Source organism: Notolabrus celidotus, chromosome 3 (assembly GCF_009762535.1).
Source record: "Notolabrus celidotus isolate fNotCel1 chromosome 3, fNotCel1.pri, whole genome shotgun sequence".
In the NCBI taxonomy this organism is placed as follows: Eukaryota; Metazoa; Chordata; class Actinopteri; order Labriformes; family Labridae; genus Notolabrus; species Notolabrus celidotus.
In genome coordinates, this window is record NC_048274.1 from 37,851,340 (window position 1) to 37,869,845 (window position 18,506).

An 18,506-nucleotide genomic window follows, 5' to 3' on the forward strand; every position below is an offset into this window, starting at 1 on the left:
ATGTGGCAGGGGGAGAGGGTGAAAAAAACGAAAGCTCAGAGATCTTAATCCCTGGATTTAATCCCTCCCTCACTTTTCCACCCCTTTTAGCGTCTCCCTCTCCTTCTCCCCTTTCCCTCTCTCCCTTCTCTCTCTTTTGTGATGAGGAGATAGCTACAACTAAGAAAAAACGCACATTTTTCATGTCGCTTTCTGCTCTCATGTCAGCACCCTGATGTTGACACAAAAGGCTTTTTATGGGACCTGTCAATGGGGTTAAGAGGAGGAGATTGAGAGGGGAGGGAGGGGGGGCAAAAATTAGAGAATGACAGAGTGAGGGAGGAAAAAAACAGCGAAGAAGAGAAAGAGGGAGAGGCAAAAACAGTGTGAAGGATGAGAGAAAAAAAAGAGCAAGTGAGAGATTCCTCAGTCGTGGTATCACATGCCTGGCCCTCCATTTTTAATGAGGCAAAGGTCAATGTATTCTCCTGCTCTTTCACACACAGGAGGAACCCCAACTATGCCCAAGTTAACTTCTTCAAACAAAACCCACCACCACCCACTCCACACCCCCGTCCCCTCCGCCCGACCCGGCCCGGCACAGCCGCCTACCATCCAGTGCCATCCATTTGCATTCCCTGACCGAGAGCCCTGCCTCATTTCACAGGAATTCAGCATTGACGGAGTCGGACAGCTGTCACCGGACAGAGAAAAGGAACTTGGCGTGCACCCTCATTCAGCTTCGCCCTCCCCTCCATCCCTCTATCCCTCCATCCCTCGGTTAAGCACACACATAAACAATCAAACTAAAGGAAACTATTTAGCAAGTGTAGACTTTTGCTTTTGTACTTCTGACTGAGGGAGGAACAAATGCGTGTTTAGTTTGGATTTGTGCATTTTTTATGTGCATCCTGAGGTTGAGTCTGGGTAAACACTTTTCTTTACGAGCACAAGTTTTGACTGTGATGTTGATTTATGTCTTTCTTTCTCTGTGGCTTCTTTTCTTTAGTCTTTCCTGTTATTTTTGAGTCTCTTCTACCGCATGTTCAATCAAGTTAAGTTTCCCCAACATTTCAAACCGTAGTAGCGAGCCCTATCTGTGAGTCACCTTCTCTTTCTCTATTCTTGCTCAGTTTTAGCAGTGACACCGGAGAAGATAGCTTGTTGATGTATTAAGAATATTAATATGCAAACAGTCTACCTGACGGAGTAAGGCAGCCTTCTGTTATGGAAAGATAAATATTATGTTTTAATTATAAAAACATAAAAAGGAATGGAGGGAGAAAGAAGAAGAGGGGGGTGAGTGTGCGTGTGTGTGTGAGAGCCAGGGAGGCTTGTTCCAGGAGAAAGGTAAGCTATGTTTTGGCAAAGATTTGGAGTTGAAAAGAGTGGATGGCATAATGCAACACTGTTTACTGAGGAATGTGATGCCCTGTCATCTCTGCCTTTCTTTCACTCCACTCCATTTCTCCCTCCTGGATTGCTCGTGTCATTTTCTCATCGCCTCTTCTTCACTCTTTCAACAGTCCATTTTTTTCTTTTTCTCTGTCGCGGCTTCATAACCAAGCGGGGAATCCTAACGTGATCATTAAGACATAAAACAGGCTGATAAATGTTTCATAAGGACAAGGCTAGCCACTGATAGTCACCCAGGAATACTGAGGAGCAAACCCAGGCTCACAGTCCTTCCCTCGATCAAACACACTCGTCGGAATAAAATTGGAATTTTAAAATATCTAAAAAGCCTGGGCTAATTCCCACCATGGGTAATATTTACAAATTGAGTCTGAGAGACGGGCGAGGAGAGAGAGGGAGAGAGCAAGAAAGGAAGAGAGAAATCAAATGAACTGTGGAAGAAATAAGAGAAAGAAGAACAGAGAAATAAATTGGCCTTTTATATTGTGCAAGCGTGTACAAAAATACTAAGTCTGCATTTATCCGAGACATGTCAATCAGCGCAGCACACTGACAATTAGTGCGTTTGAATAGAACTTTTATCATTTACCAGACACCAGAGTCCTGACCTACTGTACAAAAATACAGCTTGGGGAATGAATGTGCCTGTAACACAATGACTGTCTATTTAAGTTTGGTGACACACAAAAAAATACAGATATGACAGGCCAGACTCCTTCAAATGAGTGGGGGGTAGAAAGCTCAGGTTTTGTAACCACTGAGTTCTCTGATTATAGAGAAAAGAAGAATAGTGCGAGGGGGAAGTAGAAGAGGAACGGATGTCAATTACAAAGAAAGTAATTTATGCAGAGGAGAGAAACGGGAAAAATTAGAGACATCATTCATTATTTTTTAATGCACACAGTTTTGCACTCGTATATTATGGCGTGCACTCTCACAGAGGACTGGCCTCATTTCAAAGTGTTGGCTGCAGAGTGAGGTGGTGGAGGAGCGATGTGGCATACAGTAAGGAGGGATGTATTCAGGCTTTTTAATGTGAGAAACATGTGCTAAATGTGGCTGACTTTGACAAAAGGTTGGCTTTCCCTTCGCTGCTCGGTCTGTTTCTCTACTAAAAATATGGTGTGCCCGTTCAAACGTCCCTGCTCAACCTCCACTCTGGTTTACTTTTTTGTAACATGGAGGCACTTTTCTGCTTCATACACATAAGCTAAGTCAGGGGTGAAGAAGGTCCAGGCATCTTTTCAGCCCTGTCACTATCATTACTCCAATGCATTTTTGCCCAAAGCCCTGCACACTGGGTCGAAGAAAAGCTTGGGTAAAACTATGAAGACCTGTGGGAAAATCATGGAGGAGCAGCAAATTGGCCTGTACCAGCCATACATGACGAGGCTGTGCGGACAGACAAAGTCCCACCCCGTTTCAGAAGAGTTACTCCCCTCTTTGTGGAGGTATAGATACCATGAGGTCGGAACAGACTGAGCAAAAGGCGTATTTACCCTCTTGACAATAACTGTTAAACAAGATGCATCGCTACATGGAGTCAAGGGGGATACATAGACTATTGGATCTGTATTACAAGAGGATGTGCACTACACTCACTTTTATATTACTTGATTATATTACATTCGTTGGTATACAATTATTGAAATGCATCTCAATGCTCACCCAGACTGAGACACTCTTTTTAAGAGTTGCTCTGGATGATTTTGGACATACTTCTTTGTTTGTCTTCTGTGTTTTTAATATTTTTGCACTTCTCTGCTGTACCACATATTGCCTCTTTGAGGACAATAAAGTTTTCTTAGTCTAAGTCCACCTGTTGTTCCTACAATGGACTAATGTCATGTTCTGGGTTTTCCCTGCAGTCAGTCTGAGTTTGTTTCAACAAGAAATGTTTCACCAAGAACATTTACTGAAATTAAATGTTGTCACGTTTTAGCTCTTAAATACAGGTGTCACCCTCAGAATAGAACCATTGGCTGTATACGACAAGAACTCAGATCTGACATTAATGAGTTTTGGTTAACCTTCAGAGTCAGAACAGCTCTGCCTGAGTTACAGTTTTTAAGTTTTACACATCTCTATTTTAATGTAAAATATCAGGTAGAGTGATCAACCACTCAAGACAGAGGACAAGATGTTTCTTTCTCCTGATTTCTCTTTATTTGGTTATTTCCTTATTCATCAGCAAACAAACTGACTGCTGCTTACAGACAACTCTCATGAGCTAATCTGTGTACCTCAGAAAGCCTTCCAAACTGAATCAATACGTCAAAGTGTGATAGAAAATTTGACTGGACTATCAACTAATACATATCTTAAACTCCACCAGCTGAGGCTTTCAAAGCAGGTCTTCAGGATGTTTCATAAACTTTGAGATGCTTACTCAGAGTTGCGTTCTGTCTGTGATCTAACAGTTAGCTGACACAGGGCCCCAGATCCTGTAGACCTACATTTCCAAGGCGGTACTTGATAACTCATTTCCTCGTTTCTTGCATTGCTGTAATACAGAAACCAACCTGCGTTTTTTAAAGCTGAGGTGTCTATGTGGAACTTTACATTTAACACCTTTTTTATTTTAGTTTCAGCTGTGGTTGCTCAAGGTTGAGAAGGGGGCTTTACTTCACAGATATAGAACTAGTGTATGCTGACAGTGGTTGAAAGTAAGATGTTTCAGCTCAGTGTAAAAAGCAACTAGTATCCCCTAGATGTATAAATGTTACATTTCCGTGCACATCAGTGTTCTTTGCGCCTTTATACACACTCTAAAATTCTTCTGTTTTCTTGTTCTAAGTGTAATTTGTTACCATATTTATGTTTAAGGCATTGTTACTTCTAGGGTCACTTTTCTTTGGTTTGTAAAAGAGTAAAACATGTTATTTATAAAAGGTGGGTCCTATTGGATAATGCCAACATTGATGAGTCATGACAACTATTAGCTAGCTGTATAGGGTTTGTCCCCATGCATATTCATAGTAGTCTGGATCTTGTTCAACCTTACTGTATTCCTGTTAATGACACAGTAATTACACTGTAACAGTTTGTCCGCATGTGTAATTACGCCCCCATGGTATCGTTGCAATTAGATGAATATCCGTGCTTTATAACCTAAGGCGTCAAGTTGGCAAATCCAATTTCAATTTGTATGGAGCGAGCATTTTGCCTGCTTGTTTGAGCCGCGGTAAAGACCAGGGATATGCAGGCTAATCCCTACCATGTTAAAACGCTGTTCCTCTTAAAAATTGTAGACATGGGGGATTCTCTGGAGAGAGAGAAAGAGAAAGAGACAGCCAGGGGGAGTGTGTATAGAGTCTTTTAGAGCCAGAAGCCAAGAGGTGGGAGTGGGGTTTAGGGTGAGGTTGTAGAGGTACATGTAAGGATGCTGCTTGAGGCCTTACATGCGTGCATAAAATCCTATTTTTTTACCATTTCAGCGACATTTTGCGAGGCAGAATTGGGCAATGCTATCGTGCAAATTGAAGATTATCAATGGTGGTTTATTTGCATGCTAGAGCTGGCAAAAAACAGGCCTTTTTTCAAAGCCCTTCAGATGTGATGCGTTGCGTTCGCTTCAGGTCTGATGTATCTCCCTAACATGACTGCACTGTGCTGTTTGTTTCAACACAGCTCCTCTTAGGCCTTCACTGAGGGGAAATACAAAGATGAAGTCAGTCCAAGGATAACCAAACAAAAAAGTCAGTGATGGGCATAAATGTAATTACCTCTTTGTTAAAAAGAAATATAATTTTATGCTCAAGGTTAGCTGCCAAGCCATATTGTAATAAGAAAGGTGTTTAAAGGACATGTCTGACAGCGGCCTTTGTTTTTCTGCTCTTTTTCTTCTTCCCTTTTTTCTCTGACTGCCTTTAAACAAGTGCCGTCTCAAAGACAAAAGCGCAAAAGCTGACCTTCTTTCACAGTTGAGATGTTATTTTTGATTACTATAATTCAAGTTTAACTCAAAATTGCTGTGGGTAGGTGGCGGGGCAGAGGCTCACACGTACACAGCCACACACTTGCAGGTGCACACACAAACACTCCGAGAGAATTACATGCCTTTCTTCTTAAGCCTGAGATATTAAGATAAAGACAATGGTACAGTAGCCACATCCTGTTCTAAACAGAAGAGAGTGATATGCACACATACTGTAAAGCGTATATCCCCCGCTCACACACACACAAACACACTCGCATGCACATACACAACAAACATGCATGCAGAGATGAAGCATGACACCTCTCTCCACATGAGACTCAGACACATTTTTCTCACACATCAAAGTTTCTAATTTGAGAGTCCCTGAGCACCAAATGTGAATCAAATTGTGCATGTTGTGAAGGAAGAAAAGACAAGTTTCGCTACCTCTGATGAAAACAACAGGAAGTTGCAAACAACATCTTAATTTCTTTATGTCTGTGTGTAAGTATGTTTAGTGCTAACACTTTTTGTTCCTTTAGAAAAACTACATCCAAGTCTCTTGGGTAGCTGTCATCCTATTCCATGTTTGTCATGACTCAGTTTGGGTTCAACATCTTTTTTTGGCATTGCCTTCACAACTATTTAACGATGAGAATGTGAGGCCTTCCTGTAAGATGTAACAGATTGATCAAGAATTTGAAGAGTGTGAATCCATCATAAGTGTAACCTCTGACTGAATGCTCAGAGGTGGATAAGATTCACTACCTGTGCACAAACTGCACATACAAACACATGTTTAGACAAAGACAGCAGGAAGGGCAACCGCATGGCTTTGTGGGAATCAGCAGGCTTTTGTCTTGTGTAAACTAGACGATACACTATTTTAATTTATTTTTGTATTTATATTTTTTGTCTTTAATCCTACCCTCCTTCCCCACAGATGGTGCCTGGAGGGCGAGATTTAACCACTCAACTAAATCTAATGCATTTCTTTGTGCTTTGTTAGCATTTGGTGGTAAATACTATTGGTTTTATTTGTCAATTATTATTTTAATTTGCCTTTCTTTTTCCCCCTCTTCTTTTTCTGTACACAAAACACTGGATGTTAATACCGTACTTCTGAAGTTGTTGAAACGCCACAAGCTGAACCCATCAGATTCAAAGTGCTTAAGTCAAAAGAGACGGAGGGAGAGAGAGAGAGTGAGAGAGAGGGAGAAGGGGGAGAGAGAGAGGGGGGAGATGGAGAGAGAAACTTCCAGCATTAAAATTCAGAAGATAATTACATCGGCTACACCCCCACCCTGTTGAGAAAGTGTTATGTTTAATAGTCTCTATAAAGAAAATAGGTTTTTATCTCACTCTCATTTTCATTAATTCCTAATTGGGGTGGGGGGTTGTCTGTTATTATTTCTTAGATTAAAATAAACATAGCCTGTCCCATGTTCAAACTCATCACACTACACGGGCATGATAAGGACTTCATGCCTCTGTGAATAAATAAACAATTTCGTCTCCACTGGTGGAATTAAGTTGCTTACAGCCTTAAGCTAAGCCACTGTGATTTATATTTATATTTATATATTTATTTTCTCAAAAGACTTAAAAGCACATCCTCGCTTTTGCAAATGAAGTTCACCATTTTTTTGACCTGCTTTATATGTATATCTTTAATTAGTGTCTTGTTTAGCTTAAACCGACTGATTATCGCATAGTCGTGACCTAATTACTGCACACGCTTCTTAACGCCAGCGTAGTGCCCTGAGGAGCAAGCGAAAGTTACCTTTAAAAACTTCTGTAATCATTAGCAACGAGCCTCCCTTAATCCCACTAAACATACACTTATCTAGCCCCGGCCGGCCTGTGTTTGCTGTTCGGGGGAAGGGGAGGGGTACAGTTGTCTCTAACGTGTTTATTAAAGACATTTATTAATCGCTGTGGTTAAAACGAGTGTGTCCCCACGCTCCCAGTCTTTACTCATGTTCCACAGGGATCTACACTGCTAACCTGCAAACGTGAATGCAATGATGAGACAGGTTTCTTCTTTGATTGTGTCCTCTAGAGTCTATCATTTGGCTTAATATGAATGGTAGCATCAACACAGCAGTGTCAAGGGGCCATTGTTAATATGTCCAGCAAGAAGGAATGTGTCGCCTTCATTCTTTGGTTGGTTTTGGATTATTTACATCCTCATCAGTAATACTGAATTGACACGTTAACACACACAGCATTTTCCAGGCAAAGTTATTTGTTGATACCACAGGTGTGACTGTGGGACATAAATGTAGCACTGGATTTCAGAAATGTAAAACTAGAAGAAAGAAATGTAACTTTAAAATGTTGTTTCTTCTATCCAGAGAATGAATGACCGAAGAATTCAATCAGTTGTCTGTTAAAGTCTTTCCTTTTCCTTACCTGAAGATGGTGAGGAGGGATGTGGGCTGTCATCCTGGACGCTTCCTGTCTGGGAGTGTCCTCCTCCAGCCCCGCTCTCTTCTGTCACGTTGGACGATCCAGGAGTGGTGGAGCGACTGATGGACTGAGACTCGGGGTCACTGGCTGATCCACGGCGTTCCTCCAGACCTTGTTGCTGGAGTGCTTCTTCAATGCCTCTTCTGTCTTTGCCATGGATGCGGGAGTGGACGACCATCTGATGGTAGGTTCTGAAGACCCGACCACAGTCAGGACACTCTGAAGGCTTCTCCTTTAGGGCAGAGAGGTTGGAGAGGCTGTAGTCAATGTTTGGGCTTCCCAAGCCAGCCAGGGCTCCAGGAGCCTCGGCACCGCCGTGGTGAGACATTAAGTCACGGTGACTGTCAAAGCCTCTTGCATCCTCCTTCATGGACATCATGACTCCACTTGCTGCCTTGGATCCCTGCAAGGCCTCCGAGAGCTGCTTCTGCTTGGAGCTATCATTGGAAGAAATCAAGGAGTAGTCTTGCTTATCCTTTGAGAAGGAAGCCAAAGCCCCAGCACCTCCCATCTCATCATCCTGTCCCGGGGCTATATGGTGCTGGTGCTGCGGATCCTTCGGCATGAAAGCCCTATCCATAGCCATGCCACGAGCCATTATCTGCCAGGCTTGGTAGCTATTGAGGGAGTCCATCTCAGCCACTTTTGCAGCTGCCTGGAGGCGCTCCATGCAGCTGGACTTGAGTGGTGGCACAAGGTTGAGACATCCCAGTAGCGAGCGCTTTTCATTTTCCCCAAGCCCGTGGCCCATTCCACCTGCCATTGGCCCCAGAAGCTTCCCTAGCATCTCCTTTTCCTTCATAGCTATGCCTGCTTTAGCCAACATTTGGTGCTGCTCACTGAGGCCCTGTTTGTCTGGTGAAAGGAAGCCACCCTGAAGACAGGAGATGTAGCGGGAATAAAGGTTTGCATGAGCTTCTTGAGCCAGATTGCTCATGCTGTTAACAGCAGCCATGTCCTGCTCACTGGGCTGGGGTGGCTTGTTCTTGATGGCCAGCTTGTTGAGATGCACCTTCATATGATTCTTGAGAAACCAGGGCTCCTTGAAGCGACGACCACAGATTTGGCAGCAGTGTTCGAAGGAGTCCTTGTGCTTGCGCATGTGGCCCTTGAGGAACCAAGCTTGGCTGAACACCTGGCCGCAAACGTCACAGCGGAATTCCGTGGCGTTCTGCGTGCCACCACTACCACTCCCACCTTGGCCCTGTGTGGTCTCAGCTGTGATATGGGCCTTCTCTACATGACTTATCAGTTCCTCTTCGTGAGAGGCAGCAAACTCACACAGGGTGCACTTGTAGGGCTTGTGGAGGATGCGAATGTGGCGGTCGAGCTCTTCGCGCTTCTTGAATTTCCCTTTGCAAAATGTGCAGCGAAAGCCTGTTGCAGGGTTTAGGGACTGCTCATCCTGTGTTCCCGCCGGCTTTGGTGAAGTAGAAGGCTGGGAAATTGGATCTGGGGTTACAAGGCCAGAGGGTGGGAGGAGGCCACAGGCTGAGCCGAGTTGCTGCTGATGGGTATTAGCGGTGGTGTTGAGGCTCAGATGAGGTGTTGGTGGGGTCTGGAGAAGACTGCTGCTCCCTCTCATCTGCTTGTCCCTCAGGATGGCCCTCTCCTCCAGCTCATGCAGCAGCCTATTCTCCTCTCTGACACGACCGCGCCCCTTACCAAGATTCCCCAGCTTGTGGGTACGGAGGTGGATCTTCAAGTTGCCCTTTTGAGCTGCTCGGTGGTCACAGTAGGGGCACTTGAAGGGTTTCTCTCCTGTATGTGTGCGCATGTGCAGTGACAGGATGCTGTTGAAGCGGAAGCGCTTCCCGCACAGTGGACAGGGATACTTTCTATTCTTGCGAGCGTCGTCTTCAATATCATTCATCTGGGACATTATGCCCAAGTTCTGGCCATTGAGGAACTGTTGCAGATCAACACGCCCGTTCAACCCACTTAGAGCTCCTGCATCGATGTCTCTGTTGAGCTGATTGGCTAGCAAGGCCATCTGACTGCTGATGGGTTGACTGGCCAGGGCTGCGTGGTGGGTCTTCTCATCCAAAGGTGTGGCTGCTTTCTCTTCAGGGATCTGTTGTGGGCGGTGTAGATCAGGAAAGGCGTGTCCTAGCTGGGCAGTGAGCTGATGCAGCTTTTGACTGATGGGGTAGCGGCCATTTAACACTGCACTGCTCAGATGGGCATCGGCGTCAGGCACCGCTGACGACACACCAAGACACAAGCTAGAGTCTTCCATCCTGTAAAACAGGCACAAAGACGGAAATATATCAGGATTAATCGTATTCATAATTAAGTTACAATATTTTTTGAAAACAACTGAGGCTCAAGGAAAATTGCTTGTATTTATTCGCCCAGATTAAAAATACAATATTATCACACCACATATACAAGCCTAATGTGCTACTTCATTTAGGGAAAACAACACCTGCCGTGTCATTCAGAACAGGGAAATAAAATGCATTGTCTTTGATGAACACAGCACTGTGTGAATTGTCAGCACCAAGGGCCTGGAGAAATGCTGTGACTCCTTAGAACTTTTTCAAAATGTAACACCATTTTGGATGGAATAATTACTCTGTAAACACAGTGAGCAGTGTATAATTAAGCTACTTGTGCCCATCCTATCAGAATTCCACCAATTACACGCCTTAATGAAACGGAGCAACGGCATTGTCGGGAAGCCACCGCAATACTACAATTATGATATTAACAATAGCACTTAAAACCAAGGGGTTATTCCAGTAAACACAGCGCTCTTATCTTGTTGCCACGACACTTGTCTTGGCGCAAAATTCCATTAAAGAGCTGCACTACATTTGATGTAAATCACTTTGCTCTTCCTCGGCTTCTTTCTGTTCCCTTCCTTCTCCCTCTGACTGTCTTCTTCTCTCTACCTAACTCTCACAGATTCTGGGAGGAGCTCCTTAATGTGATGAGTCAAATAACCAAACCGAGGAATCCGTGTTTGCCCAAATTCTAGCATCTAGCAAAAAGGACAATTGCTATAGTAATGAAAATTGTACACAAATCAAACACAAATAAATATATAAAGATTAATTGACATGTGTTGCTGTGGAGAAACATACAGTACACTCCAAATTGTGGATAAATTTGAGGGTCTTCATAGAAGTTTTTGACACTAGACTGTGGTAATGAACAATAAAACCAAACTGTGGTGGGGCAGGGCAGATAATCTGAGTGAGACTATTAAAGTAGAATCCACTAAATCACCTCTGCATCTTCCTTATCTACATGATTGTTGACCTTCTGTTTCATAAAATACATTGGTTGATGCACGGGTGAAAACAGATTCCTCAGGTCGTAGATTCTTTCTTGGGTCTCTTTTATATGAGACAGAACAATTTGTCGTCCTGGGTTGCTTTAATATTACCACAACATGTTACAGTTTTCTGAGCATATTGCACTGTCACTAAACGTGTTTTTACGTGTAACACCAGTGAATTAAAAACAAAAAGAAATAACAATAATAGTATTGTTTTTAATGCAGATCCATCTGCTCTCCAGATGGAGAGGTATAAACATCTCTCTGCACACTTCCTCTGGCTGCTGGCAGGGTCACACCCTCAGAAACAATAACCACGGTTCTGCTTTGGTCAACAAAATATTGTATAATATCTCATTAAGCTGATTAGTATGCTGCCTGGTGCTTGGTCACTGTTTTATAACGCATGATTTTAATCATCAAAAACCCTTTCATGGAGAGGCAGTGTGAAGCTCAGGCATTAGGTGGGTTTACGTTTAAGAGAAAGTGGGATCACTTTAGAAAGCTTATGAACTCAATCTTTCAGAAACACAGTCACACCCTCGTTAAATGTGCCCACATGTTCAGTATACACTTTACAGTCATGAACAGCAACTGAGAGCTCCTCCAGACTTTGTGTTTCTGTTTCTCATTCTCCACCTACAGTTTATTTCTACAGCATGCAAGACTATGGACTGCTCTTGGCTCATTCATATTAATGTATTTGACTTGTTTCTCTGCTTTCCCCGCTCTCTTCCACGAGTAGGGGTTTTCGTAGACATAAGGGGTGTCTGTTCTTTCAGACACTGGCCCCTCCAACACACTGTGCATGGTGGATTCTTATCTTGTGGAGATGAATTAGACACTTTGACCAGCTTCCTCTTGTGTTTGAAGGAATGTGACACTTGTGGGCTGCTCTTTGAATTCCTCTTATTTGCACAAGTATATTCAACAGTTCTTCAACAACATAATGTGCATGATGTGTTCTGCAGGCTGATGTACAACAGCTGGGTGTGCCTCTGTCAGACCCCTTAAATCTGAGACTGATCTTATGACAGTGTTGTCATGTGACTTGAATAATGCTGGGAATAAGGCATGATAAAAACTGAATAACAAAAGTTAATACTTGAATGAGATATTACATGCATTCTGTATGTGTATGTATTTATTGTGAGAATAATACCGGCAGAGAATTGCTCAGAAAGATAAAACTTTGTTAGACTGCTTTAAATAGCTTAGTATTGAAAATATATTTATGTGACACCCTAGCTTCCATCACCAGCCGTGCTTATATCGGAGAAGACCTTATTTGAATGGGCCCTTTTTACAGAGGCGGCTGCCTTTTGGAATAGAAATCTGTGATTTAAACTAGGCTGATGAGCTGTTGCTCATTTGGGGAGATAGCAGCTTGCCCTTTTCTTCAATTTGATTTCTGCCTTTATCTTTAACATATAACAAAGGCAGATAGACAATGGAATAATGTGAAATGAACTGACGAATCCAGTTTGTGTTTTTTATAAACGTATCCTGGCTGACGAGCGTATGCAAATGAGGCACATTAATATGCTTGCCTTGCTCCCGAGTCATTTTATATTTTTTCCCCTGATTAAAAAGGACATTTCTTATGTGACATCCCCCCTCTGCTCATATCAACACACACATGCAGGGGAATTTGAGGGTGGTGTACAAGAAGGAACGCATACACACACACACAGGCAAAGACATGCATCGGCTTCAGACAACAATTCAATATGCACATGCCCTCTAAAAGACACGAGGAGTACGCTGCAACTCAACAATCAAATGGCTGCCCACAGAAATCACACCAACACATCTTTTTTTCCCTGACATGATCTTAACTGCTACTGTTACATGTCTCAAAACATCAAATACAGCTCTGAGAAAGGTTAAAGTTACGCTGTGATGTAGATCAAGGCTTGAGTTTGCTGTTCTTACCAGTTGTATTAAGGAAAGACCCGGTGCCACTCTGTCCCTATAATGTCTCTGTCTGTCATGACTCTGTATCCTGTGTAGACTCTGATACAAGCAACACATCCACCCTGTCGCTTAATGCTGGTACAGTATCTATGTGCCGTTATTCTAACCTGTATAACCTTATCACTTCCTGGCATGTGCAGCAGTGCTGCCTCATTAAAACTATTGGCTCCTCTGATACCTCTAAAACCACAAAGACTTCCTTTAGCATTTTCTCACGACGGTTCACTTGTTGTCTTTATAGTTTGTGGTTTAATATTCAGCAAAGCACCACGTGCATCCGTAAACACACCACATACACACACATACACACACACACGCACTCATAAAGAAAAAAAACTGATTTCACTCTAAATGCATTTTTCTTCTTTGCTCTTTTTCTCTTCAAGCCTCAGCTTAATTATAAGTGGTATCTGTAACACAATGGAAGTGTATTTCAGTCAGCATTTGAATGTGCTGAGTTCATTTCTGTCTTATCAAAAGCACCATGCATCATAAATGCAAAAAAGGATTTATGTGTGTCTCAGTAATTGTAATCATATAAATAATTTAAGTGTATAAATGGTGGTGTCAGTGTTACGGAAGGCTACCTATTATATATTCAAATTAGAATAAACAAATTCTGAATACACTTCTTTAATTGACTGTCAGGCTGGAGTTTTGTCATAAGAACTTTCTTCTGACATTTAAGACAAGATGGGGACAAAGTAAGGAATCGAAAAGCCATTAGCTGAACTTTACTTTGTTATTTTGACGTGTATCGACACGAAACCCATCGACTTATCACAAAGCGATACCTCATTAGGTCCTAATGAACAAATTCATAGCATTAAACAAATCAATCTTTATTCACAATGTGCTGAATTCCATCATATTTGCACCAAATCATTAATGAGATGAGGGAAAGGGGGGCAGCCACAGAAGAATGATATTGAAGGGACAACGTGGGTATTTACCATATGTTTGAGAGATGGATGCTGAATATATAAGTAACAGGGGCATTAAGATCTATTTTAAAGCTGATGTGTGTTACAAAGTGCACACAGAGCTCCTTCGTCATTTCAAAGATCAATTAGCCGTGTGTGAAAGTTGCTTTAGTCAGAGTTGTTGCTCTGGTAGGTGGAACAGAGCAGATATCAGTTTCTTCCTGGCTTGTGTTTTGTTCCTGTTGCAGGTGGTCTTTGCAAGACGTCTAATTAATCCAATAAAAAATCTGCCTTGTTTTCCTTCCACCCGCTCTCTCGCTCTTTGACTTCACTGCATTATTACTTTCTGTAATGAGGCGAAAACACTCTGAACTGCACATAGAAGACAGTCACACAAGCCCTGCCAGATACAATCCTAACTCCATCCCATGCCTAGAGCCTCTTGATCAAAACTCATAACGCTGCACTATCAAAGAGACGAGGAGCTTCATAGATGGATTGTTCTATTTTCAATGTGGGGGGGAAAAAGAAGTCGACGTGGACGAGATCAGATCTCATCTAGTTTGGATTTCCAATATGGGGAGAGATTTTTCTTTTATGTTTTTCTTCCACAAATGAGCAAACAGACACATTTATGTTACGGGAATTTAAGAAAGTGCATATCTTCAAGTTTTTGATAACCTTAATGCCTCTACCCTCTCTCCCAAAGGGCTGTAGGATCTTTGTGGAGGTGTTCCTATTGGGTCAAACTCCACCAACCACATGGACAAATTAGAAGTGGACAAAAGTAACCTCTAACAATAGAAAGACAAAAAGATGCAAAGCTCCAAACTGTTTAAAACTTCTGTACAGCCTTGGATTAATGTAACCCCCTGCTCCGCTTTAATGCAGAGAAAATAACAGCAAGGGTTTGAGGATTTGATGAGAGCATGGACTCAATAGATCAGTGAATTAATGAATGAACAGGAGCCTCTGCCTCTCCCTCTTTCTCTCACACAATATGTCATTGAGGGCTGTTTAAGAGGTCCTGTCAACAGGTAGTTCAACTTTCAGCTCATCCCCGCTGATCAGTGGGAGCCCTCCTGACAGAGAGAAAAGAAAGACACCGGGGGCGAGTGAGGGAGAGAGAAAGAAAAATGTTGTGGGTCTTTTTATCTGTCCGTCGCTCTGACAGCCTTGCAGGGGATGCCATGGGAGGAAGATCAATGCAGGACAAGCGGATTCCCACAGTTCATTGTTCCGGGCCAGCCAAATCATCTTCCCAAGACGGCCGGGAGCTCAAAGCTTCCCTTTATGATAACCATCCCTGGTATTATTCCCACTATGATGATGGTGACCTGCAGATGTCTCTGTCTGTGTGTGTGTGTGTGTGTGTGTGTGTGTGCGTGCGTGCGTGCGTGCGTGCGTGTGCATCTGTGAGCACCTCTCTCCTCCTGAGTGAGCTACAATAGCGGTCACAGCGGCACGGACAGACCCCTGCTGCAGCAAATAAAGCCAAACCAAGAGCGCGGGATTAATAGTGCCAAACATTTGTTAAGCAGTCTCTGTTTAGTAAAGAAGAGTGACGAGAGGGAGGATAAAGACATATTCAGAAGTAGAAAAATATACATGATAATGATAGTAAAAGAGACTAATTGTTTCATACGTCTACACTTAAACTTATAGAGTGCTTAAAAGACGACATAAGGCAGCGTGCACAGATTTTCACTGTCTTTATATGCTGATAAACTAAGAACGACTTTGGTTATCAAACAGACGTGTATCAGTTTGCTGATGATGTGCTTTTGGGAAACATTGAACACCAGACTTTGAAGCAAACATGGAAGACGTGCTTCTTTGCATCAATAGATTGAAGGAAGTAACTGTGTGACACTTGTAAGTTAGCTTTATAGCTGCTGATGCTCTTAAAGTGACTTTCAAAAATACACAAATTTGACCTTTACACAGGTGATTCGTATTGTGTCAAAAACTCCTCCATTCAAAATGAAGTGCTGGACATTTTAGCAAATACCCGCCAATGCCTTGAGAGTTTTAAAGGTATTATTTTGTTTGATTGTTTCATTTCTGGAATCAGAATAATGAATGCAGTACCCCACCTCTAATGCACCTTACTGTTGTCTGGAAATGGAAGCTGGAATATTGAGCAGGTTTTGACAAACAGACAATGTACCTTTTAAGTTGTGGTGTCTTTATTTTGCAGCATGTTTCTGGAGTTGTGTTTTTGCAACACTTTGTTCTATTTAGTGCTATCAGGGTCACCATACGTAAAGTCTATAAGAGAAAGGCCATCACTGTTAATTGCTTTTTAGGAGAGGTTTTGTTTTTATTTTGTTGCATTTGTTTTTACTTAAATACATGTCTATATGTCCTTCACTTAAGGATCCATTTGTGGTTTTATTTCTACAAAGCACTACTCCTGACAAACATCTGCAAAATCAAGTTTCCTCTCACTTCAACTTCCTTCTAAACTTGTTTTTAAAAGTGTCTTAGTAATGTACCTGATTGCTTTGGTCTGCTGTGTGTCTCGTGACAAAACTCACATGGCTGTTGTACCAGGACACAATACTGTGTGTATGAGTGTGTGTGTGTGTGTTGGTGTAAGTGTGTATTGGACAACAAAACATGGCAGTGTAGAGATCTCACGCATGGTTAGACTGCAGGGAAAAAGAGGCCAGAGAGACAATGACCACAGTGTATCATTCATAGCTTACATCACTGGTCACTCTCTGCGCTGCATGTCAATGCTGCAAACACACACACACACACACACACACTCACACACAGAAATGTGTAGGTCACATTACTGGCCAGCACTGCCTTCATGGCTGCAGTGACGACATGTAATGGTGGAGACAGAGACTAAAACAAAGTGGAGCTCAGTCTCACTCTGTTTCTCAGGTGGTGGCAGCGAGAAAGACTCGAACAGAGAGAAAGAGAAAGTAGTTGAATGTCAATACGGCCTAAATAACAGAATATCAGAAATAATTGCTGTTTTCTTCCGCTCATGCTGGGCGCATTCTGGTAGAGTTTTGCATAATGACTACAGTCGCGGGGGGGTGGCGGTGGAGGTAATAGTGCTGGGTGTGTGGCGGCGGTGGAGGTGGTGGGAAAGGGAGGGGTTGTTGTGACAGGTGCTGAAATCAAACCGGGGAGGTAAGGGAGACAAAGGTTCAATTTACTAAGAGGAGACTTTAATTGTTACACAGCTAATTAAGAGAAGAGGGATCTTTTTTTGACTCCACTATTTACTGCGAACTGTGTGTGCATACATTGGGAGGCAAATTGCGCCTTCAAGCCAAGTGAGGCTATAGTAAAGAGTTACACTGTGTGTTTGTGTGTTTGTGTGTGTGTGTGTGTGTTTGTGTGTGGGTTCAGAAAAAGGATGAGGTGCTACTTCAACATACAACATATTTTTTCACAGCTTCTGTGCTGCTGGGAGTTTGGGACTTTCTCTTTCTTTTTTTCGACTAAAACAAAAGTCTATGGCTAATTAGAAGCACTCATTACAGGAAGCAAGTCAGGTAATTATTTTACATCATGCTGCCGATAATTGAATGATTCTTCAATGTCTGAATGTCTGTTTGAAAGTATCTCTTTTTCTTCGGCTTCTCCCCCCCTCCCCACCCCTTTACTCCTTCTTCCTCTTTGTCTTTGAGCGAGATAAGAGAGAAGCTGGATCCAGGTACTGCTGCCATATGCTCTTGAATGAAAAAGCTCTTCTGTCGAAGCAAATGGGATTTTTAAATATTGAAACTGCCGCATGTCTTTTTAATATGACCGTGTTAAATCTCTCTTTATTCCATCACTTTGATAAACTCCCCCCTCTCTATCATTCTCCTCTCCCACTTTCTGCGTCTCGTCTTCTTTGTTAATCTGAAGAGTTTGAAGGGAACTTTGGCTCTCTGAGAAGTAGTTAAACTTATTATGCAACCGCGCTGTCTTTTTTTCTCTTTAAGCAGCACACTTCCTGTTTAAGAAAGCAAACTAATCTTATCAAAGCCATCAGCTCAGAGTTGAGTGGAAATGCTCGTGATTCTCTGCATATGTTTCAATATCTCCTCGCGGCATGCTATTGTTCTCACGCACTTTTGGCAAGTTGCACAGGAAGAAAAAAAATCACCACAATCTCTCCTTTCCCCTCAAAGTCAGATATACAACACTAATGTGGCACTTAATACTAAAAGAAAGAAAGAGAGGGAGGGAGGGTGAGTGAGCATTATATTTATTACAGACTAATTGTGGCAGAGGAAGTGCTTTGGAGGGGTGTGATCTCGGGAGAGAGGGCGGAGGGCCTCAGGGACATAAGAGAGCATGTTTATCTATCAAGCTTTATCAGAAAAACACTGTGGCGACTGCTCTTAAGATCAGAGATGGGATCGGGAGGAGGGAAGGGGGATGAAAGGTTTGCATGAGGAAATAAAAGAAATGAAAGATGGATAAAGAGAAAAAGAGTGAGGGAGGAAGAGACATGCCAGTGAGGGAGCTTTGGCATCGGTGCCAACGCCTCGGTGAAAGGCAGCCGTGATTAAAGCAG

General features: G+C 42.7%; 1 protein-coding gene across 3 annotated transcripts in view; it reads right to left on the minus strand.

Annotated features, from left to right (window-relative positions):
* The window catches only part of znf536 (zinc finger protein 536), a 267,103-nt gene that overhangs the window by 115,655 nt on the left and 132,942 nt on the right, over positions 1-18,506 (minus strand). For all 3 annotated transcript variants that reach the window (XM_034680912.1, XM_034680915.1, XM_034680913.1), the window contains one exon: positions 7,730-10,026. In XM_034680912.1, coding sequence (XP_034536803.1) covers positions 7,730-10,025 — 2,296 coding nt within the window. In that variant the 5' untranslated portion in view covers position 10,026. The remainder of the gene's footprint in view (positions 1-7,729; positions 10,027-18,506) is intronic.